At 40.8% G+C, this 23,229-nt stretch overlaps 1 protein-coding gene across 2 annotated transcripts in view; it reads left to right on the top strand.

The window, feature by feature from the left end:
• Positions 1-23,229, top strand: part of ITGA6 (integrin subunit alpha 6) — a 79,268-nt gene that overhangs the window by 29,352 nt on the left and 26,687 nt on the right. For both annotated transcript variants that reach the window (XM_017862362.1, XM_017862363.1), the window contains exons 2-9: positions 9,100-9,224; positions 11,053-11,132; positions 12,682-12,937; positions 14,584-14,715; positions 17,624-17,834; positions 18,495-18,688; positions 19,183-19,271; positions 19,972-20,090. In XM_017862362.1, coding sequence (XP_017717851.1) covers positions 9,100-9,224; positions 11,053-11,132; positions 12,682-12,937; positions 14,584-14,715; positions 17,624-17,834; positions 18,495-18,688; positions 19,183-19,271; positions 19,972-20,090 — 1,206 coding nt within the window. The remainder of the gene's footprint in view (positions 1-9,099; positions 9,225-11,052; positions 11,133-12,681; positions 12,938-14,583; positions 14,716-17,623; positions 17,835-18,494; positions 18,689-19,182; positions 19,272-19,971; positions 20,091-23,229) is intronic.

Genomic DNA, 23,229 nt, shown 5'->3' with positions numbered 1-23,229 from the left:
CGTGGTGCTATTGAATTCAAGCTGCTGCATCAGTCAGGTTTCTTTGCCAGCTTTCGACCCGAGGCTAGGGTGACCATATCATTCATCTTCCAAACTAGGACACTTTTAGTGAAAGGGAGTGGAGTGAACGTTCAGTTTTGAGACAACAGGTATGACCCAGGACTCTCCTGGGGAAACCTGGACATATGACCAGCCTAGCTAAGGCTAGAAGCGTTAACCATTCCATAGGATGGTCTGATGACCCAAAATGGCTCAGTACAACATAGCCTGTGTGTGGGAGGGCCTCAGCACCCCCAGGAAGACAGGGATTGTCCCAGGTGCCCTTGCTAGCATACATACCCATAGCATAGACAGCTCTCTGATACAGGGGTCTAGAATAGTGTTTTCTTAATAATCTAAATACAAAGCAAGATTTTTTACCCCAAAATTATTCCCCTTGTATTTGAACATTACAAAATTGTTCTCTTATGAGAGCTGCCCTTCTGACTACTTTATTTTGGAATGACACAGTCATCTCTTCTAAACATCTCAGCTTCATCTAAAAGGACCTCAATCCATTTTAATTGTGGACGCTGATAGAGGTTAACTTTTGGTTTTAAATAAAAATAAATAATTTAAAGAAGGAGGCAGGCTGCTGTAGTGGCTCACACCTATAATCCCAGCACTTTGGGAGGTTGAGGTGGGCAGATCACTTGAGGTCACAAGTTTGAGACCAGCCTGGCCAACATGGTAAAACCCCATTTCTACTAAAAATACAAAAATTAGCCAGGCATGGTGGCAGGTACCTGTAATCCCAGTTACTCAGGAGGCTGAAGCAGGAGAATCAATTGAACCTGGGAGGTGGAGGTTGCAGTGATCCGAGATCGTACCACTGCACTTCAGCCTGGGTGACAGAACAAGATTCTGTTTCCCAAAAAAAAAAGGCAAAGAAATTTAGCTCATTCAGTACTCATTCCTCAGGATTTAACATCGTAATTGCAAGTACTGGATGTTACAAACTTTAAAACATCCTGGAAATGTTCTGGAAACTCGGTTAGGCATTGCTCTCTGATGAAGTAATGTCAAAGAAACAGAGTTTGATTAAAATTGCTTGATGAAATACAAATAAAATTATTTTTAAATGAATGTTAAGTATGTGTGACTTTAAATGTTTGCATAAATTTAAATGATCAAATGTCAGTTGACTTTCATCTGCATTCATAAAGCTTAAATATACATGTTAGCCAAAAAAAACGTTTGGAATGTTTTTACCCGATATATTCACTTATTTAGGCATACACAGTATTTGAGGAGTGGTAGTCATGATAAGAGAGACGTTGTGGTAACAGCTGGGGAAAGGCATTCCTGTTCAAACTGGGGGAAACTAGGCTGGGTTGAAAATCTGATGCCTGCAAGAAATGATTGTATTTTAACTTGTGATTCCAGATGACAAACTAGGTATATGGGTTTGCTTCCTGGCTCCTCAAGGCTCCCTAATAGTTAAGAGAATACGAAGAAGCAGAAAGCAGTTGGGATCTGGGCTTATGACCTTAGCTTATTCCCCTTAGCAGGGGAAGGAGCTGAGTCTAGAGTTCATCATGTGCCCCTCCCCTACCCCCCAACCAAGAGTGATCAAGCAAAGCAGGGACTAGGAGAGAGGAGCGGGTCTGGAGGTAAAGGACCATACAGGGGACCACGGAGACCAGGTGGTTCCTTACCTCTCTCTGGAGTAAGGGCTGCTGGCACTTAACACCCTGGCTGTGGGAAAATACCAAACCCATAGCACTTTTTAGCACTTTTTGGGGGCGGGGAGATAGGGGAATGTTGACATGTACATGTTTTACAAAGCTTAAATTGCTTACAATGCACAAAAATAAAGAATGAATTCTTTTTTTTTTTTTTTTTTAAAGACAGACTCTCTGTCACTCAGGCTGGAGTGCAGTAGTGCAATCTCAGCTCCTGAAACCTCCATCTCCGGGGTGCAAGCAATTTTCATGTCTCAGCCTCCCGAATAGCTGGGATTACAGGCGTGAGCCACTGTACCCGGCCAAGAAGGAATTCTTTATAGGAGTAGATAAGGCCAAGTCATGACACTAAAAATAACCCCCAAAACTAGGGCTTCTAGGGTGAATGCTGGGACTCCAAGAATTCAGCTGTCCTCATTCTGGCATTTGAAGAGTGGTTTGCAGTCTGACAGCTAGCTGGCTACCCACACAGCCTAAATCGAATCCCTGGAGTCAGCAGCCCCACCCAGGACTCCCTTTCAGAATTCCTGCTCAGAGTGAGATCGAGCCAGAAATGGACCTTTTTATACAACATCAAAACAAAAGAGAACAGGGATTATCAGGCATGTGATGAGAGCTAGCAGCATAAAAGGCAGTGGTCGAAGTAAACCAACAGAAAAACTACAACAAGCAGATGATCCAGGAACACAAAGAACTGTAGGAAAACTTCTAGGCAAAATACTTAGAATTTTCGGAACATGTTAAACCCACAGAATGAGATTAGGATCTGTTATGTAAAAGGCACAATGAGAACAAAGAGCTCTTGAAGACTGCAAATGTGATTGCTGAAATTAAAAATTTCAGTATGAATACCAGAAAATACAGTTGAAAAATCTCAGAACCACAGAGAAGGAGGGAAAATGAGAGAAAGGGTAGATTAACCCAGGAAGTTCACCACCTGACTAGTTAACAGATGTTCCAGAAAGAGGACAGAAAACATAAGGAATGAAACGATCCACACACAATAAAAAGTTTCTGGGAAATTCATGTCCTAAGTCTGCGGAGTGAAAGAAGTCACACATAGGCTCACCGTCATGCTATTCAGAATGCCTTGGGTGAAGTAGAGAACGTAAAAGTCACCCTCTGGAGCATGGTGGTTCATGCACTTTGGGAGGCTGAGGTAGGCAGATCCCTTGAGGCCAGGAATCCAAGACCAGCCTGGTCAACATGGCAAAACCCCATCTCGAATAAAAGTACAAAAATCACCCGGGCATGATGGCGCATGCCTGTAGTCCCAGCTACTGGGGTGGCTGAGACACGAGAAGCACTTGAACCCGGGAGGTGGAGGTTGCACCGAGCTGAGATCATGCCACTGCACTCCAGCCTGGGCGACAGAGGGAGACCCTGTCCCCAAAAAAAAAAAAAAGTTATCCTTTTGAGAATCAGACTAACACCAGAATTTCCACTGGCAAAACTGGATACTAGAATTAATTACAGCAGTGCTATCAAGTGTCTGAAGAAAATGTTTTTCAACCTGGAGTTCTATACCCAAACTATCAATCAAGAGTGAGAGCAGCATAAAGACATTTTTGTATATGCAATCACTCAGTTTACCTGTCATATGCTGTTAGGACAATATTAAAGTAATTCAAACAAAGGGGAACATCAGATCCCAGATCAAATCCAGTCATCCCAGGATAGCTGTGAAGGGCTGTTCCAGCATGATCCTGTGTAGCAGACCCGGCAGAGAATCAGGTCTACGTTGCAGCAGAAGGGTCCAGGGGCTCTGAGAAGGGAGTGTGAGCCAAGATGAGATCCTGATTTACTGTGGGTATGGCTTGGGAGCTCAGAGAAGATTGAGGCTTGGATAAAGGTGAACGATACAAGAAAAAAGAAAGGCAATGAGAAAAGCCAAGGAAAGCAAGAGTCATGGTCCAAATGTGAAGTACATAAAGCAATTGATAGAATGTAAGAATAGCAAGTCTGTTTGACCTTAATGCTAAGAACAGTTTCCTTTGAGGCCAAGGGCTTCTGATACTGCTGCCAGACAGAAAAAGGAAAATCTAAATACAGTTTGGTTCAGCACTGAATAATATTTATTTGGCTATGTAAAAGAATAGATGACTGAATTGTGGTTAAAAGACAAAATGTGAGTGGTAATAGGTCCTGTAAGTGTAAAGGTGTAGCTGGTAAATGGCAAGACATGGAGAAACTAACAGGAAAGTTTGGAAGGAAGAATCCAAGTGCTGATAGCTTTGTCTCAGTAACTAGGGAATCAAGATTTTTGTCAAAAGTTGAAGGGAAAATAGAGGTTTAAATCTTTAAAACTCAGAGTAGCAAATAGAGGAACTAAATCTAGTTATTAAACATAGGATGGGAAGTGGCAAGCAGTTTGTTCTTTCCTTTTCATATTATGGGGCCAACAGTAATTGCCTAAAGCTGATAAATCAATACATATATAATAATCCAGAATTATGGAGAAGTAAATCCAGAATGAGAAGAGGTTTATCCAGAGTGTGGGGCTTAGGATGAGTTTGGAATCTGTTGCTTTCTACCATTAAGTCGTTTATTTTTGATTTCCTATCATTTGTACTTATTACTTAAGCAAAAATTAAATCCTGAGTTTGAAAATGGGTTAAATGTAGAGGTGACACAATTGCCACAGTATTTCTACTTTCTAACTTTTTAGGTCTTAATTTGGACAAACTAAAAGGCTGTGTTTTAAATTAAGCAATAATAGTGTTCTTGTTCTAATGGTGCAATATTTCATGTTTCCTCTGACCAGCTTGCATAGCTAGGGGCAGAATCTTTAATCCTTGAGGAAATGAATTACTGCCAAAGACAGTGAAGCAAAGCTGCCATTGTCCTTGGAGTTTTAAAAGTGTCCCAGTGTTTAGAACTTTTGAAGTATTTTTGCAAAAGTATACCAGCTCTCTTTGGGGGAGAATTTGAATATGTGAAACAGGGGTGTGGCTTACTTGAAGAATTTTGAAATAACCTTGTGTTCATAGCATGATAGTGAGTCCTGAGTCTTTGTGCCCAGGGCTCTGATTATACTCCAAAGACCTGAATTTATATCATATCCCCAGTTACTGTTATATCGTTAGATTTTTACATTCCATTTTAGAATTTCAATGTTTATTTTTTATCTTTAAAGATGATATTGTGGTTTTGAGTTTTGCCTTTTAAGTGTGGGTTTCTGATATGTTGAAATCCCAAGGCAGTTTTTATTTCAGTGCAGCTTTAAAATTCAGTGGAGGTCATTGTCCACTGGCCGGTTGTGAAATGATCTTAGTTCACACCCAGATTCTTGCCCTGTGTTTAGTTTTTCTTGCCTTGACTGGATATGGGAATAGACCTCTTAGGCTCTGCTCTGTTAATTTCTACCACTTCCCTACAAAGGCCCTAACTCATATCCCTTGGTCCCTGTCACTCTGAAGGTCGAGTTGTCACATAGCTCTTACTTCCTTCATACGTACTGGGACGGTCAGTAATGAGTGCTGCCGCTGCCCTGGTCCTAGGAGTTGCTGCAAGCATCCTGGTGGTGCCCAGAGAGTACCTGCTTTTCACACTGAACCATCTGGGTGGCCTGGGTCCAGTTTTTGGCGTTTAAGGGCCTTGGAGGGAAAGGGAAGAAAGCTGGAATTTGAGCATAAATTGGATTTTGTGTGGGCTGAGGGTCTTCCTAGGTGTAGACTGTCCCTCCTGGACCTGTACCCACTCTGCTAGCTCAGGAGCCAACCGTGTCCTGAACAGCGTAGACCAGCACCCAGACCCTGAATGACCTAGATTAGGAAGTAGATAGGTTGTTCTCTGCTGTCATTGTTTGGACACAGCTCTATTTACCTTATTTATTGTTCCTGCTCCGCAAAGCCTCAGCTAATGGGCTGTATTCTGCTGCCTTTAAGGCTGGTTCCAGGCAGAATTTAAGAGCCATTGCTTGTTTCCTGAACCAGGGAGTACAGCTTTACCTTGAAGATGAAGGCACCTCCAGTTGCAGAATGTGGTTGGGGTTACTGTGTTCTCTCATCAAGGTGTAGCTTTACCTTACCTTTCGATGATGGGTTCTGCCACCTTATCACGGTGGGTCGCAGGAGACCGGGTGCAACCGGAGCAGGGGCGCCCTCTGCTGCTGGGTGTCCGCTCTTCTTCCCACAGCCGCCCAGGGGATTTGTGAGGGGCAGTGGAACACCCCTGCTTCCTCCATCCCCTGCAGGATCACCCCAGGTGGAGGAAGGACAGTGCCAGGACCATGTGGAGGCAAAGCCTGCCCAGAAGCAGTGCAACAGCTAAAGTTATTCTCCGTGGGTACGTTTCTCTTGTTGTTTGCAGGTCTCTTCTCGAATCTGTTATCGTTTTCCCCAAACCACCCTGCTGCCCCCATCCTTCCGTGTGGTCTGCTGTCATCTGCAGTAGCCACTGCATGTAAGACACGAAGACCTCTTCTGCAAGAGCTTGGTGTGGGCATTTGTGAAATTTTGTCACCACACCCCCTGTAACCAGCCAACAAATTCGAGTTAAATGCCTGTTCTTTGTCCCACACATATTAGTTACAGAGAGTGGAGAACAAGTAGCAGATAGTGGCTGGGGGAAGCCAACCCACTCCGAGGGACTGGGCATGTGAATGGGACAACATCCACAGCTTTTTTTAAACCACAGGACACCCAAAAGCAGCTGTACGCTGCAGGGCATGGCAGGCTGCAGAAGCCTGGGTCTCAGGGTCTCTGACCCTTCGTCCTTTAGCGCTGCTGACCAGGCTGCCGATCCTCGACCCCTTCTTGTCACCCCATCGTGTGCTTCTCCATTTCTGCTGGCTCCTTCCCTTTCAGCCTTTGCATGTGCTGTGCTCCTTACCTGGCCACCCCCAGCCCCACTGTCATCTCTTAGTGACATCCTCCCTTCCTCTCCAGTAGGTGCTAGTGCCCACAGCACTCTGTTCCGTCCTCTCATTACCTCTAGCTCCCTGTGATTTCATGACGTCATGACCTGTTCGCGGATCAGGCTTCCCCAGGCCAGAGATTGAGGAGTGGGGGCAATTCCTTATTCATCCTAGGAGGCTCTTCATCAGTGTTTGTTGAGTGAATACGTGAACGAATGTGGGAATGGGGTAAACAGGAAATAAGCCCTGTGTCTGTCTTAGGTAGCTTAGTAGCCACCTTGGGTGTGGGTGAGAAGAGGAAGTGGTTAGAGAAGACACACTGGTAAGACACTGGGACTCCTGTGCTGCTTTTTCTAAGGCTTCTCTTTGCTGGTGGTTACCTTTACAGGAAATCTCTTACCCAGCCTTCACCCAACTGCAATAATGTTTTCCTTCCTTTCCTCTACTTATCTCTATTATCTTAACTTTATCAACATTATCAACATACAGAACAGTTTTGATTGTGATGTTTTATTTGTGTAAGTTTTGCCCTTTCAACTAGGTTGTAAACTTGAAATCCTGGGTTTTACTTCCTAAGCAGCTTTGTAAAGAAATGGAGACAACATTGCACCAAGTTATTTTTGTCATGGCCACCCCACTAGCTGTGAGATCTTGGGGGAGGAGTAATTAAACTCCTCAAGGTCTCTGTTTCTTTATCTGTAAAATTGGAGGACTGGTCTCTCTCAGGGGCTTCCAGTGTGAAAAAGTCCTGGGGTTCTGGGCCTCTGATCCTGGCACCCCACTTATCCCTTCCAGCGCCCACCACATGACTTCACCTCTGCCATCTGCCAAGTACAGTAATTGAACACATTCACCTCATAGTCTGGGTCAGTTCACCTCCCAGGTACTTGTTTGTTGGTGTTCCTGGGATCAGGGACATCACTGGAATAGGTGTGGGGCAGACCTGTGGGAACCCTGTGGCCCCAGCCTTGCCTCTGTCCTCTGTCAAGAAGGTTCAGGCACCAAGGACACTGCTCCCGTTCTGTGTGTCAGTTCTGTACCTTGGTATGTGCTGTTTTGTTCCTTCAAATGTAGGGTGAGTTTGGAGGTGGAGGCTGACTCTGACTGTCCAGGGATCTGGGAAGAAGGACAGTGCTGGGGCTATGTGTTCTCCATGAGCCACTCCTCCTTCTGTGTCTAGGCATCATCTGGCCCCCTTCCCTGCCCTCCTGCTTTCCAGGTACACTTGCCTCCCATGGCACCTGCTGCATGATACTGGTTTAAAAAAGAAATGTTGAATCCTTTATTGGAATGATTCCTTTATTGGAACCCAACAGGCATGAGGGTAATAGAGACTATTTGGTTTGTATTTTCGCTTGTTTTGCTTTTGCGTCTGAGATTTGTGGGTTTCTTGATGGCCAGGAGTGGCTAGTTTTCTGTTGTAAAAGGTTGTTGTTTGTACAGGTTCGTGTTTCCAGTCCTTTTTCCCAGCTCCAGCCTTGTTTCCAAAACTCTCAGCTCTTGGTTTATCTCTGTCCAGTCAGGTGTGTGTTCTTTGTCTTTGTTTCTTGTCCTAGTTGTTCCATGAGTCAGCCAGGCCTCAAAGATTGTGTAAACCTATGGTGAGTAAAGGTGTTAGCAAAAGAGACCTAGCAACAAGGTCGTTGGGTCTCTAAAGAGCCATTCAGCTGTGAGAAGGTAAAATTTTAAGGACTGTGGATTTGGATTGGGGGCTTCCTTACAGGAGATAAAAACACGTGGTTGGGGAGAAGAAGGAATATTACAGTGCCTAGTACATAAGTGGAGCTACCCCAGTTGTCCCTGAATCCTTTGTGGGAGATTGATAGGATGAGAGACGTAAGAACTGACTTGGAAGAACAAACATCAACTTGTACACCTCAAATATATCTGCTTTTTATTTGTCCATTCTACCCTAATAAAACTGGAGGTAAAAAAAGAATTGGAAAGAGGCCAAGGCTGCAAGTGAATAATTCAGTTGAGTTGTATCTTACTTACTGTTAGGTTCTCCCAATCAGTGTATAAACTGAAAATCTAAGATACAGTCAGAATTACTCTCGAAAACTACCTCAGGAAGGCACAGTGTTAGAAACTGATATACTATTGCTTATTACATTTAGTGTGGCCATTTTTTCCTCCCATTGTCACAAGTATTTGGTTTCTTCTCTTGAGTTTCATATGATATCCCTGGCATCATAGGGGCTTAGAGGTTGTATTCTATGAAGAGGGTGTCTTTTAAACACCAGATCATATCCAGCAAGAAATGCTGATACCATCAGAGACAGGCCTATTTTCCCCATTTTGGTATCTCCTCTTTGGCTTCCCCTGTGTAGCTGTGTTTGTGTGTTTTACATGAACCAGCCGTAGGAGTCTACATTTGTTCTCACTCACTGCCTAAGCTGTTGAAGAATTGTGGATTGCTAGACAAAGAATAATCCCATTATCTCCTAGTTCGGAGTGATTTAAATGTTAAATGTATATTAAATTCACATCTCCAAATTGTTTCTGTTTCATCAACAGGTTGCTTGTGGGGGCCCCGCGGGCAGAAGCGCTTCCACTGCAGAGAGCCAACAGAACTGGAGGGCTGTACAGCTGTGACATCACCGCCCGGGGGCCATGCACACGGATCGAATTTGATAACGATGGTGCGTTCCTTTCCCTCACTCAGCCTTCACTCCGGCAGCTTGCCTGTACTTTTTCCCTGAGGGAGGAGAGTAGGGACAAACATTTATTCTTGTAGAGAGGACGGACCTCTTTTAATTGCATCAGCCTTGACTGTTTTTTATTTGCCCTGAAAATACTTACTTTACTTTCTAAATCATAACTGGGATGCTGCGTGTTTTGCTGTTCCTCCTAACCATGGTTACTAAACCAATATGGTGTAGGGATGTTGCCACCTAGTGATGTGTTGAGATTCTGCAGGAGGTCGTGGAAAATCTGATTTCATAGCAATGAAGAGAATGAATGAGCATATCTTGTATTCATCAGCCAAAAGTTCTCACATGCTGTTAAAATATTTGGGAGAAAGACAGTTTTAAATATCAGACCCCTTTGGAATGAGAGCTGGCTAACAGAGATAAAGTTTTCCCTACTGTCTCATATAGAGACTTGTTTTGTTAAGGACTCTGGATAGGTAGAAGATACCATGAGGTAGGCATATTGACATCCAGTGTACCTGGCTTCTTGTAGGTGGAGCAGAGCAATTAGTGTACTAGAGAAGCTCTAGCCAAACCTCATTTGATATGCTCGGTCTAAGTAGATTTGCAGATTCGTGTTTATGTTCTTCTCTTGCTTCATCTTTTAGAAATAACATTTGTTGGCCAGGCGCAGTGGCTCACACCTGTAATCCTAGCATTTTGGGAGGCTGAGTTGGGTGGATCATTTGAGGTCAGGAGTTCAAGACTAACCTGGCCAACATGGTGAAACCCCGTCTATACTAAAAATATAAAAATTAGCTGGATGTGGTGGTACACGCCTATAGTCCCAGCTACTTAGGAGGCTGAGGCATGAGAATTGCTTGAACCTGGGAGGCAGAGGCTGCAGTGAGCCAGAATCGTGCCACTGCACTCCAGCCTGGGTGACAGAGCAAAATACATCTCAAAAAAAGAAGAAAAAGAAAAGGACGTGTTCATTTATTAGAAAATAATATGTGTTAATTTTAAGAAACTGGTAAAATACACCTATCAAGAATAAAAAACAAAACCCACTGACAATCTCAGTATATAGACTTATTTTTTAACATTTTGGCATTTTTCCTTCTGGCTAAAGTTCTTTAGTTTCATATTTTTGTAATGATTCAAGATTAAAACTTGTATCTGTATTGCTGCTCATCCAGGAGTGCAAAAATTTGGATATAGGTCACACAGTGGGTTTAAATTGATACTGAAATGAGCACATGGTGGTGGTTGTGGTCCCCCTCTCTCTGACTAACAATAACTCGCCTGTTTGGCACTGATACATTGTCAGCTACAAGATCCTAAAGTAAATCTGAGTCTTTTTCTCCCATCTCCAGTGAAGAACATTTAATGCTGTTACATAAAAAAATTGGGGAGTATATAGAGAAGTACCCATTTTTTTTTTAGTTTGGATGGTAGCTGGAGTTTTGAATACTAGATTTTACATTGTTGCCTTAAGAGATGTATTTTGGAGGGCTCCCTTAGTCTTACACTTTCACTTACCTTCTGCATTCAGGACCCTGGGTATCAAGAGAGGGCAAAGGGTATTGTTGGACAAAATAGGTGACTATATATAGAGTTAAGTATTTTATGTTTCAAATTTTGAAAGATTCTTACCAAAAACCACTTTTCTGTTTCCTTGAGATGACAAGTAATTTTTCTGGATTGAGTAACTGAATTTATTGAGTAGCTAGACTCAGAGTCAAGGCCATTTGGAAACAGTTGCTTGTATTTTTGTTCAGTGATGGTTTCTAGCATGTGCAGTCACTTGGAAGGCTAACTGTGCTCCTTTCTACAGCTGACCCCACGTCAGAAAGCAAGGAAGATCAGTGGATGGGGGTCACCGTCCAGAGCCAAGGTCCAGGGGGCAAGGTCGTGGTAAGTGTAGAGACACATGTTCATCCTATACTGTTGGACTGCTTGTTACATGCCAGCACCAGGCTTACAGCAGGGGACAAAGCAGGGAGCATACATTCTAGCGAACTTACTGCTTTAAAGCAGGAATGGATGTCAAGAAGAAATCAGGCTGGGTGTGGTGGCTAACGCTTGTAATCCCAACACTTTGTGAGGCCGAGGCGGGTGGATCACCTGAGGTCAGGGGTTTGAGACCAGCCTGACCAATATGATGAAACCCCATCTCTACTAAAAGTACAAAAATTAGTCGGGCATATTGGCATGCACCTGTAATCCCAGCTACTTGGGAGACTGAGACAGGAGAATTGCTTGAATCTGGGAGGCGGAGGTTGCACGAGTGAAACTCTGTCTCAAAAAAAAGAAGAAGTAGTAATCAAAGCCTTATTTCTCCTGTGATTCCTGGTATACTTTGAAGCAATCACACAACCTACTTTTCTTTAGAACTTTCAGATTTGAATAACTTATTAAAGAACCTTTACTATATATTCCTAAAACTCTAGATGGTATTAAAAACAAAACAAAACTGGACATCATTTCTATCCTTGGAATTTTGTAGCTTTATAGATAGTAAAAATATGGGCATGGTCTTGGAAAGTAATAACCAGGTAGTTTTAAACTCCTGTTATGTATTCTGAGTTTTTCAAATAGAGGGGATAGTAAAGGAAAGAGGGTCTGTTAGGTGGATTGGGCTAGATGGCCATGGCAATGCCTTCCTGGTTGGAGTATGATAATCTTTTTGTCTCCTTCAAACTCTGGTTGCTGTAATGAAATTTATACAGAATTTTGAGGAAAAAGATTTAGTGAACATTGAGTTTTGTTATTTAAGGAATGACACTTGTGGGAAATTGAGTCGATATTATATTTTTAGCCTGTGTTTACATAGAGGGTCGCCATTCATACCCTGTAGAAATTATAGAGATTATTTCTATCTCTTCTGGCCTTGTAATTCTCTCTGCCTTGTAAAAGTAGGCATATTTTGGGAAATAATCTCAGAGCTCAGGGTGTAAGTTAGGACTGATTTCAAGGAAATAGTGTGGGGAAAAGGAAATGTCTTTGTTTCAGCTGTATTTGTTTGATCCCTATGAAAACAGGTCCATGATCTCTCTCCTCTAGAACATAATTACCCACTTTCACACTGATGTTCTCAAGGTTAATACAGCCACTAAAAGCCAATTTGAATTAAGAAAATGAAATAAGGTGTTTCCCTTTGTTTATGTGACAGGTAAATTTACAAATGAATTGCCTATGGATACAGATTGTCATTTAATACCTGGATTGGAGCATTATTCTCAGTGAGAATAAGACACATTCTAGTTTCTATATGCCTTGATAATGGTCGTCTTCGTGCCACTTCGGGGAATATTTGCTGGTCTGAGATCCAGTCCCAAGATGAGGACATGCTTAATCATCCTCTTTAGAATTAACCTCTGTATTGACCATTTTATCCATATGTAATTTTTTAAAAACAAGGTTTATAGACAAGAATGGGCTACTTTCTTCCATCTGCTTGCAGACATGTGCTCACCGATATGAAAAAAGGCAGCATGTTAATACGAAGCAGGAATCCCGAGACATCTTTGGGCGGTGTTATGTCCTGAGCCAGAATCTCAGGATTGAAGACGATATGGATGGGGGAGATTGGAGCTTTTGTGATGGGCGATTGAGAGGCCATGAGAAATTTGGCTCTTGCCAGCAAGGTGTAGCAGCTACTTTTACTAAAGACTTTCATTACATTGTATTTGGAGCCCCGGGTACTTATAACTGGAAAGGTATGAGCTTTGTATTTATAGAAATAGAGATTAGAATGTCTCCCTAATTTCTGTAATACGATTTTTGTACCACGATTTAGTACATTTGGAGCTAAAATGTGTTAGAAGACATTTGTATATTATAAAAGTTGGGTAGGCTATTAAAAATCTCTAAACAATATGATTTTTAAAAGCTAATAATAGTGGAATGTATGTTTTAGTGTTGACGTTCTTTTCTCCTCTACCAGTACTTTAATTCAGGTAGTTAACTTTTTTTAGTAGGAATATAATAATTGACATTAGTATTTTTTGCTGTTTTATATTTGTGTGGCTCATGAAGCTAGAAGTGTTAATTTTAAGTTAGTGATCTGAAAACTTAGGAGGATTAAATAATGGTATATACAAATAACAGTGTATTAACATGGACATGAATAACTGTATTAATATGGACATTTCTCTCTGTATATGTTATTTTCAAAGGCCACGCTTTGCTAATAATTCAGTAGTTAGAAGGGCAGATTATAGACAAATTGGGGAATTTTGAGGTATAATTTCAGATATGTGAGGAAAAGTTGTTTGATTATTGTGATGTGAGTAAATGGAGATGTGGAGAGGTAAAGAGGAAAGTGGCCCACATTTTTTGACTATGTGAACCTGGTCAGTTCCCGCTAAGCAGTTTGACTTCTCTGAAGAAATTAAGCAGGCATAGAAAATGCTGTATCATAAAAGACAATTAACCTGTCATCCATGATGAAGAGAACGGCATCTGATTTGAAAATAAGCCATTTTTGAGAAATTTATTAATATAAGTCACGTAACACTTTCGCTCATCAGGGAGAACTTAGGAAAATGTTCCCCTTTCCATTCAAAAATTTGTTTTAATTCTGGTTCTAAATGAATTTTGAACACCTTTCTCCGTGTGCAATCTTCAAGGGTAATTTCCCTTTGCCCCCCACCTCACCCCAACAGAATCTTCATGTACAGTATTTCCCAGGTTATTTTGACCTAACCGAAATAACATGTTGAATTTAGTTTTAGCCTGAATAAATGCCATATACAGTAAAACAAAACAACAAAAACATCCACCAATTATGTATATTTTAATTCATGGAAAATATGGTTTACCTGCTTTATAAACCCTGACCTAAAATGTTGCCATTTAAAGTCATATAGTGATTTGGGCTTACTATATGAAATCTTATGTTTTAAATTACTAATTGTAAGAATATTTAGAAGATGAAATCTTGGTTAAAGCGATTGAAGAAAAGATCAATATATCTCACTTTTACACTGCTGAAAAAGGACAACTTGAGGCAGGATTACAGAGAACATAAAATATATATATCAAGTTCATGTCATTTAAAAATTTGTTCTCTGTAGGTTTTGTTAACTAAGCAAACCTTCCATTTTTCATCTAGTTCCATGGCATTATAAAGATAGTTCATGAAAATGCATGGGACATTTTATAATGACTCAAATTTCTTTCTCATAAAAATTTACACAAACATACGTAACAACCATAAAAGTCATCTCTGTCCTTCCTTTTTTTCCTTCAAATTTTTTTTCCTGTAACTAGTGATCGCATGGGGGATGTTTATTAGGAACCATTTATTTTCTTTTGTTTCATCTTCATTTTTTTTGTTGTTTTTACCATTTCATTCCTTTAGGGATTGTTCGTGTAGAGCAAAAGAATAACACTTTTTTTGACATGAACATCTATGAAGATGGGCCTTATGAAGTTGGTGGAGAGACTGAGCATGATGAAAGTCTCGTTCCTGTTCCTGCTAACAGTTACTTAGGTAGGAGCAGGCACAGATGGCTGCCTTTGCCTACCTTCTCAGATACTTTGTGTGAAGCTCCCTCACAGGGCCTACTGCCCCTAGACTTCTAGGCTGAGAAGAGGCCAGGTGGGGCTGGGACCTGTGGCCACTTTTGCTACAACTTGATAAGCTTGGTGATCTAGAGGCGTTATTAACCTGACCGATGCCTGGGATCCTTTCCTTCTGACCAGGGCTCCCTCAAAGCGGGGAAGAAACCTATTATCACCTAAAATCGTCCGTCCTCCTTCCTGCTTGGAAGTCTGTCTCTTGAGCTAATGGCGGCCTCCATACCCTGAAACAGGCTGTTCATGCAGCCATGAAAATGTGCATGGGTGTTCACAGTAAGCTGAGCTCTTTGTTCACTGCCTCTTTCCAGAGATACTCTTAAGAACTGCGTTTAATAAAGTTACTCTTAAGTGGCAAGTCAAGACCTCCAGGTCCTCCCTCTGTGATTGTGGTTCTCCGAGGATTGGCCCTGCTTCTGGATTGGGACCCCCATGTCACAGGGCCCCGCAGATGGATAAAACTTCCCAGTGGATGTTGAACAGGACTGCTAAAGCGGCTTTCAGGACACCCAGACTGTGTCTAAGGGCCAATTCCTTAACTCCTAAGGCTTGTTTGCATGACTAATGGGTGTCCTAAGTTATTCATGTGCATTATGGTAATTACACAAAGGCTTTTAAAAGCTTTAATTCTTGGTATGAGTTGACATAAAGAATAATTACTGTGGATTTCTTGGAAAAAATGTAAAAAACTTCTAAATAGTGACCCGTTTTTAAAAACAAAATGGAGAAAAGTACCCAGATGTTAGGATATTACTAGAACAATAGAAGGTAAAAAAGGAAAAAACAGGTATAGATATATGAATAATTTCCAACAATGTGCTAGTAAACACGCATTAAGAAGTTGTTCAGGCCAGGCCTGGTGGCTCATGCCTGTAATCCCAACACTTTGGGAGGCCAAGGTGGGCAGATTACTTGAGGCCAGGAGTTCAAGACCAGCCTGGCCAATTCAGCAAAACCCCTTCTCTACTAAAGATACAAAAATATTAGCCAGGCATGGTGGTGCACATCTGTAGTCCCAGCTACTCAGGAGGCTGAGGTAGGAGAATCACTTGAACCTGCAAGGTTGAAGTTGCAGTAAGCTGTGATTGCACCACAGCCCTCCAGTCTGGGCAACAGAGCAGGACCCTGCCTCAGAATGTTTTATTTAGGGATTACTTATGACGAAAATACTTAATTGTAATTACACTGGTCAAGAAACCAGTACTTTGGTCTTTAAGATGGATGGCTGTGGATTTTATAAATGTACTTGCTGTCAGAACATACGAAAATATGAAGCATTTTTTCTGAAATTCATTTGCCACTTTTAGAATGGATTTCCTCAAAAGTGAATGCCTGAGAAAGAAATCAAATTCATATTGTTACATTTGGCTTGTCCGTGCTGTGTGTGAATCTGTCACTTCAAAAGATCGGAGGGTTTGGGGGAATAAAAAGATCTGCTTGAGGTTTTGGAAGCTGGCAACGAGAGCAGCTTGCTGGTTGCAGTGGTCGCCTCCTCATCCAGCGAGAACAGCAGTGGTTGGCCCGCCTCTTACCAAGCATAATTACTTTTTCTTCAATTTCTTCCGTCCCGTGCATGCGTACAGGCCTGCTGTTTTTGACCAGCGTTTCCTATACAGATCCTGATCAGTTTGTTTATAAAACACGGCCTCCCCTGGAGCAGCCTGACACATTCCCTGATGTGATGATGAATAGCTACCTAGGTTTGTGACCTCTGCGATGACAAATAAATTGTCTTGGTTGTGGTCATTAACATTTTTTTTGATCCATACAGAGCATAAATCTTTTTATGTCCTATTTTGTTTCCATTGAAGCACACACAAAAAGCATGCCATGGTTGGGGCTCTGTGGCCAGATGGCTGGATTCCATATTGCCCTCTCTAATCTGGTGGCTCATGTTTTTCAATTCATTTCACAATTTGAGAACTGTAATGGTAGTGGTGAAGTTTTTCATAAGTAAAACCCAATAAGGAGGGTGAGCTTATATTATTCTGCATCTGCCTCACCTTTCTGTATAAACATTTACTTAATTTGAACGGTTTTGATATGGGCACTTCTATTTGCTTTTCACCAGATCTCTTATTTGTAACCTGACATCCTATCTGATGCTTTATAATGGGGGTGTCCTAATGTTTTCTGCCCTCTGAACAAGTATATAACTGATACCAATGACAACTTCCTCACCTCTGTTGTTTATACTAGGTTCTCAAATACCATGTATCATCAGTCATTGTTTTGTCTGCATGTTTGTGTCTGAGAACTAAGTTGGTCCAAAACAATGAAATGCTATCTATGGTGGTGATAGCGTTTATTTTTGTCTGATTACCAAAGAGATTGATGCCTCTTACTAAGCTTAATTGCTTTTTCTTCAATTTTATTTTATTACTGTAAAAATACTGGCCATTAAATTATAGCAGAACCCCTATAATATGCAGTCAATTATGCTTCAAGTCAGGTTGTATTCTCTGTGTAAATGATGTAACATAACCAAATTATTCCTAGACAATTCAGTATCTAGCTTGATCTCCTTTTACCATAGTTCCAATATTAAAATCAGGTGCAAATTGATTCTTTAGACGTATGAATACTTCAAAATTCAAGTTATACATAGGTGCTTTTCATTGAAAGTCTTACTATCCATAGAAAGCAGTAAATTTGCTAGCCCCAGGACTTTGTCCTTGTGTCAAATCTGAACTTTGTCACTCATATTACAAATGTGATAGCTGGTGGGAAGCCAGAGGAAGAGGTAATGATGGAGTTACCCATGTCATAGGCCTAAAATATATGGATTGATGTGAGGTGCTGTATATATTTTGTTTTTCTAGGTTTTTCTTTGGACTCAGGGAAAGGTATTGTTTCTAAAGATGAGATCACTTTTGTATCTGGTGCTCCCAGAGCCAATCACAGTGGAGCCGTGGTTTTGCTAAGGAGAGATATGAAGTCTGCACATCTCCTCCCTGAGCACATATTCGATGGAGAAGGTCTGGCCTCTTCATTTGGCTATGATGTGGCGGTGGTGGACCTCAACAAGGATGGGTGAGAATACCTCAGGTTATTTTATGCTGCAAATCATTGCTGCTTTGACTAGCTTCTGTAGGCCTTGAGAAGAGCCGTCCTTTCAGGTTGATTGATGTAAAGAATATTTTACTGCCACATTTTACCAACCCATCTTTATCATTTGTATGATGGCAGCAGGCAGACATTCATCTCCTTCCCCAGGGTATAGGATTATATTTTGATTTTCGGTTTTATTTACATGTTGGGATTATGGGTCCATGAGAATTAAAATTTGAAAAAAATTAACTCAGAAAACACTTGCATGATTCTGTTCTGTGGCTTCATATGGGGCTGATGGAGCATCAGCTCCTGTTGAAAGTAGGAATTGGTGATAAAGTCAAAAACAGATCCATGGCTGTTGGTGCCAGTTGGGGTGGGGTAGAATGGTGAGGTCTTAATGGGGGTCCTGCTGCACTACGGTTCTAACTTGAGGAACTTGCTTTGAGTTCTTACCCTTAGTATTTTTCTTGGGGCATTTTTTACAGGCTACCTTGGTTTGTAAAAAATGTTATAATTGAGTCATAAATTCTGGAGTTGAGGGCCTTTCTATTATATCTCTTTGTAACCTTAGTACCTAGACTGGTGTTGCTGGTATGTTAGCTGTTGGTTCACAGCTCTTTCACCTCATTATGTTTTTAGGTGGCAAGATATAGTTATTGGAGCCCCACAGTATTTTGATAGAGATGGAGAAGTTGGAGGTGCAGTGTATGTCTACATGAACCAGCAAGGCAGATGGAATAATGTGAAGCCAATTCGTCTTAATGGAACCAAAGATTCTATGTTTGGCATTGCAGTAAAAAATATTGGAGATATTAATCAAGATGGCTACCCAGGTAGATAATAGATTATGAAATGGCTGTGATTTATAGATAGATTATTTGATTGTTTAAATAATAGCACTGCTGGGCACAGTGGCTCATGCCTGTAATCCCAGCACTTTGGGAGGCCGAGGTGGGTGGATCACCTGAGGTCAGGAGTTTGAGACCAGCCTGACCAACATGGGGAAACTAAAAATACAAATTAGCTGGGTGTGGTGGCACATGCCTGTAATACCAGCTACTCCCAGCTTTGGGAAGCTGAGGCAGGAGAATCGCTTGAACCTGGGAGATAGAGGTTGCGGTGAGGCAAGATTGCTCCATTGCACTCCAACCTGGGCAACAGGAGCGAAACTCCCTCTCAAAAAAAAAAAAAAAAAAAAAAAAAAAAAAAAAAAAAAAAAAAAGCCAGATGAATAAATAATAGTGCTTATGTCATCTTACTTTAAAACATTGTACTGGAGTGTTTCTAAAGTGTTTCTTAAAATGTTAAAATGTCATGTTGTCAACAGATATTGCAGTTGGAGCTCCGTATGATGACACGGGAAAGGTTTTTATCTATCATGGATCTGCAAATGGAATAAATACCAAACCTACACAGGTAATCACATAACCTGGATTTCTACAGCTACAGTCTCAACTTTTTGCCCTGTAATAAAATATTTAGGTTTAAGTGACTTTTCACACAAATTTTATTTACAAATCCACAATAGTATAGATTTTTAAAAAATGTATTACTGGAAGATACCTTCAGAAAATATAAATGCAATGACTTGCTTGTTCTAATTGTAAAATTTCTTAGATAAGTTAGGAATCAAAGTAATCCAAAGCAAAAGAATGTTATTCTACCCTGACGGCATAAAGAGAGGAGATGTGATATATTCTCTTTAGTAGCGTAGTAAATAGAGATGAAACTGGGCAAACAAAATTGATTACTGTAACTACATGGAGAATGTAGATACCAAAATTAAACATTTCTTTTGAGAAAATAAGACTTGTAGGGAGGGTAGGGAAATTTGGTTTGAAATGGCCTGATTGACTTAATACAGTAAACAAACTCATCAGAAATGGGCTCTTTTATGCTTTGAGAGACTGTGTAAATCAGATGACTTTTATGAAATTAAATGTATGAAGTGTTAGATCATGTAGATATTTATGACTCGTATATAATTTCATATAATTTACTTGTAAGTGAACTCTCAAATTCCAGTTCAAAAGAAACTTGTGTGTCTTTTTCAAAGCATAGTTAAGAAGCTCATGTTGCAAGCATCATGTCCATTTGGATGCCCTCTGTATTTCAGGTTCTCAAGGGTAAATCACCTTATTTCGGATATTCAATTGCTGGAAACATGGACCTTGATCGAAATTCCTACCCTGATGTTGCTGTTGGTTCCCTCTCAGATTCAGTAACTATTTTCAGGTCTGTTATCTATGATTTTAGTGTTAAGCATGTTCTATAATCAGGTTACACTAAAATGACCTTTTGGGTTGAAATTTGTCATACTTACACTTCAAAGGTTTATATGAATTGTGAAGCTATTTCTTTGTCTTTTGAAGGTAGTAAACAATGTAATAAAAACCTATTTTCTAAAATCTTTTAAAGTATTTGAGGAAAACATAGATCCAATTTTGATGAAAAAAAAAAACACATATAAAATGTGACAGTACAAAGAACATACAGAAGGAAACCCCCTGTAATTCACCATGCATTATTAAACTCCAAGATCTTGACTTCTTTTATTTTCTATGATTGTACCATGTATATTTAACAAAATTAAGATCGTAATTGTGCATAATTTTGTAACCTGCTTTTGTCTCTTTAGGATACATAGTGGACTTTTTCTATATCACTGAGTACTTTTCCAAAATGAAGTTAACAATTATCTATGAGGCATCTTCTGACTGGTTCAGAGCTTATTTAACCAACTGCTGGGCTCTCACTGGATGGTTACGTTGCTTCACAATTTTTTTTTGCCCCCATGATTTAAAAAGCTGTGGAAAACATTCTTACTTTTGTTTATATCCTTGATTATTTCCTTATTATAAATTCCTGGATGTGAAGTTGATATATGTGCTTCAAGACTTTTGATTCGGTTTCACCAAGATGACCTGAAAGGGTGTGACATTTCCCATCAGTGGTGTTTGAGTCTCCCTTTAACCAGCGCTTTCATCACTGCTGGAAATCACCATTAAAAATTGGAGGGTTTTTTTTTTGTTTTTTAATTTTCAAAAAGTAGCAGGTTCTTCTTCTTATTATTATTTTTTAAGTTAATAGGCCGGGCGCGGTGGCTCATGCCTGTATTCCCAGCACTTTGGGAGGCTGAGGCAGGCGGATCCACGAGGTCAGGAGATCGAGACCATCCTGGCTAACACGGTGAAACCCCATCTCTACTAAAAACACAAAAAATTGGGGGCATGGTGGCGGGTGCCTGTAGTCCCAGCTACTCGGGAGGCTGAGGCAGGAGAATGGCGTGAACCTGGGAGGCGGAGCTTGCAGTGAGCTGAGATTGCACCACTGCACTCCAACCTAGATAATAGAGCGAGACTCCGTCTCAACAACAACAACAAAAGTTAATAATATAGAATTATAGAAAGTACAGTACATTATTCCCATCTCCCACAAAACTTTTGAGCATCTCTCTACTTTCAGGGTATCATCAAAAGGCTACACTGTAACTTCTGCTGTCTAATCTGGTTTTTATTTAATCTTGGGGTATCTCTTCCTTGTCAATACACTAGATGACCTAACTTTAGTCAGTTAAATGTTTGCCTGTGTCTATGTGTAATTGATATTTTAATATCCTTACTTTCCTGTTCTCATAAGTAGGTTGACTGTCAACCCTGTACACTTGTTCCCTCTTTACTTGCAGATAGTATGAAGGTAAAATTCAACAACCCTTTGATAAGAATAGGACTGACTTCCCCTTATTTTACAAATGAGGAAACTGAGGCCCAGGACTTGCTTGAGCTTTTAAGTCTGGAGCCTGAGAGACAGAATGTAGCACCTAAATCTACCCAACTTGAATCCTGGGCATTTTTTCTACTAAATCGTACTAACACTTCAGGGTAGTTAGTAAATAAACACCAATTTTAAACATGAGGCAGCCAAGCCAATAAGACTTATTTTCTATGTTAAAAGACCTAGTTTTCGTAATTCATGTATACTGTGCCCTCAGAATTGTGTGTTGTATGTTTAAAAAACAGAAATTAAAATATGTCCTAGGCAGAAATGTCTGTTAAAATATTTTCTTTTGAAATTTATGCCACCCTAAAGCGTTAATACTATGACATGTAAAATACTATATCTGTGGCAACTGATTTTAAAATACTTGTGAATTTTTGCCTTTTAAATATGCTCTCAAACCTTAAGAATGTATCTAGTTAGTATCTTAGCACCTAGCAGCTGTCTAAATGTAAAATAAAAACAGAGTGGTAAACAATAAAGGAAAATAGAAAAACAGGAATCGTGGGCAGTATTTGACCCTTTATTGGCCCCCACCTTCACCATGAATGGACTTGTGCTCTCTCTAGCCTACCAACAGATTGAATCCAGAAGTTTGAGCTAGTTGTTTGGGATTTGGAATGCATTTTCTTACAGACACACTGTTCTCCAGAATGGCTGGGTTTACCACAAGCCCACCAGAGTCAGCCTAACTGAATCCACGTGGTAGTGAAACCCCAGGCCCATTCTGAGTTCTGGTGGCGAGCAATGGAGGTGGGCCTCCCCACCCACTAATACCCCTCAACCCACTGCATACCTGCATTTCTTGTGCATGTGGCAGCAGCTGGGCCATAGACCCCTGGAGACCCCTGTGGCTGCTGGGAGCAGGGGAGCCAAAACATACGAAAAGGTGTTTTCAGACGGTGAACCGTAGTAGGGCGTGGAATTGGATCCCAGCTTCTCAAGTGTTTGCAGGGCTGCAGTAGGCAGCGCAGAGGTGGGAAGAGGTTTAAAAGTTCAAGTTTTTGCTTGCAGAGATATCACGTGGGTAGAAAAGTTGTCAATCCTGGCAATAGGAAGGCAAAGTGAAGGTTGTGGGTGGGAGACTCCGAGGGAGGCTGAAGAGAAGGGCAAGTGTTTGTACGATGGAGACGCCCAAGTTCAGGACTGCCTGTATTAATTCACATTTTGTAGACAAGCTGATCATGAGTACCTCAGGTATTAGGTATATATTGGTGTAATTCTTCCAGAGGATATGTTGGCAAGACTACTCATAATTAAAAATGCACATATTCTTTGACACTGAAATTCTGCTGCTGGGAATTTATCCAGCATACCACTTGAGATAAACTCAAGTGTGTGCATAGACGATGTTTGTGAAAGCAGAAAGCTCAACAACATGAATGTCTACCAATTAGGTACTGGTTAAATAAAGGATGTTACACTGATACGGTGTAACGCCATCAGGTGTGAAAAACAGTGAACTAGATCTATGTGTATATGTAGGGACAAGACCTCTGAAATGAATGAGAAAAAGCCACATACAGAACAATGGCAATTAAGTTCCCATTTAGTTGAAATTATACATACATTTTAGTATTTAATTTTAGATAATTTT

The sequence above is a fragment of the Rhinopithecus bieti genome, unplaced genomic scaffold, assembly GCF_001698545.2.
Source record: "Rhinopithecus bieti isolate Rb0 unplaced genomic scaffold, ASM169854v2 scaffold_63316, whole genome shotgun sequence".
NCBI classification, from domain to species: domain Eukaryota; kingdom Metazoa; phylum Chordata; class Mammalia; order Primates; family Cercopithecidae; genus Rhinopithecus; species Rhinopithecus bieti.
Note: the sequence above shows the minus strand (reverse complement) of the source record. Positions and strands in the feature narration are given on the sequence as shown.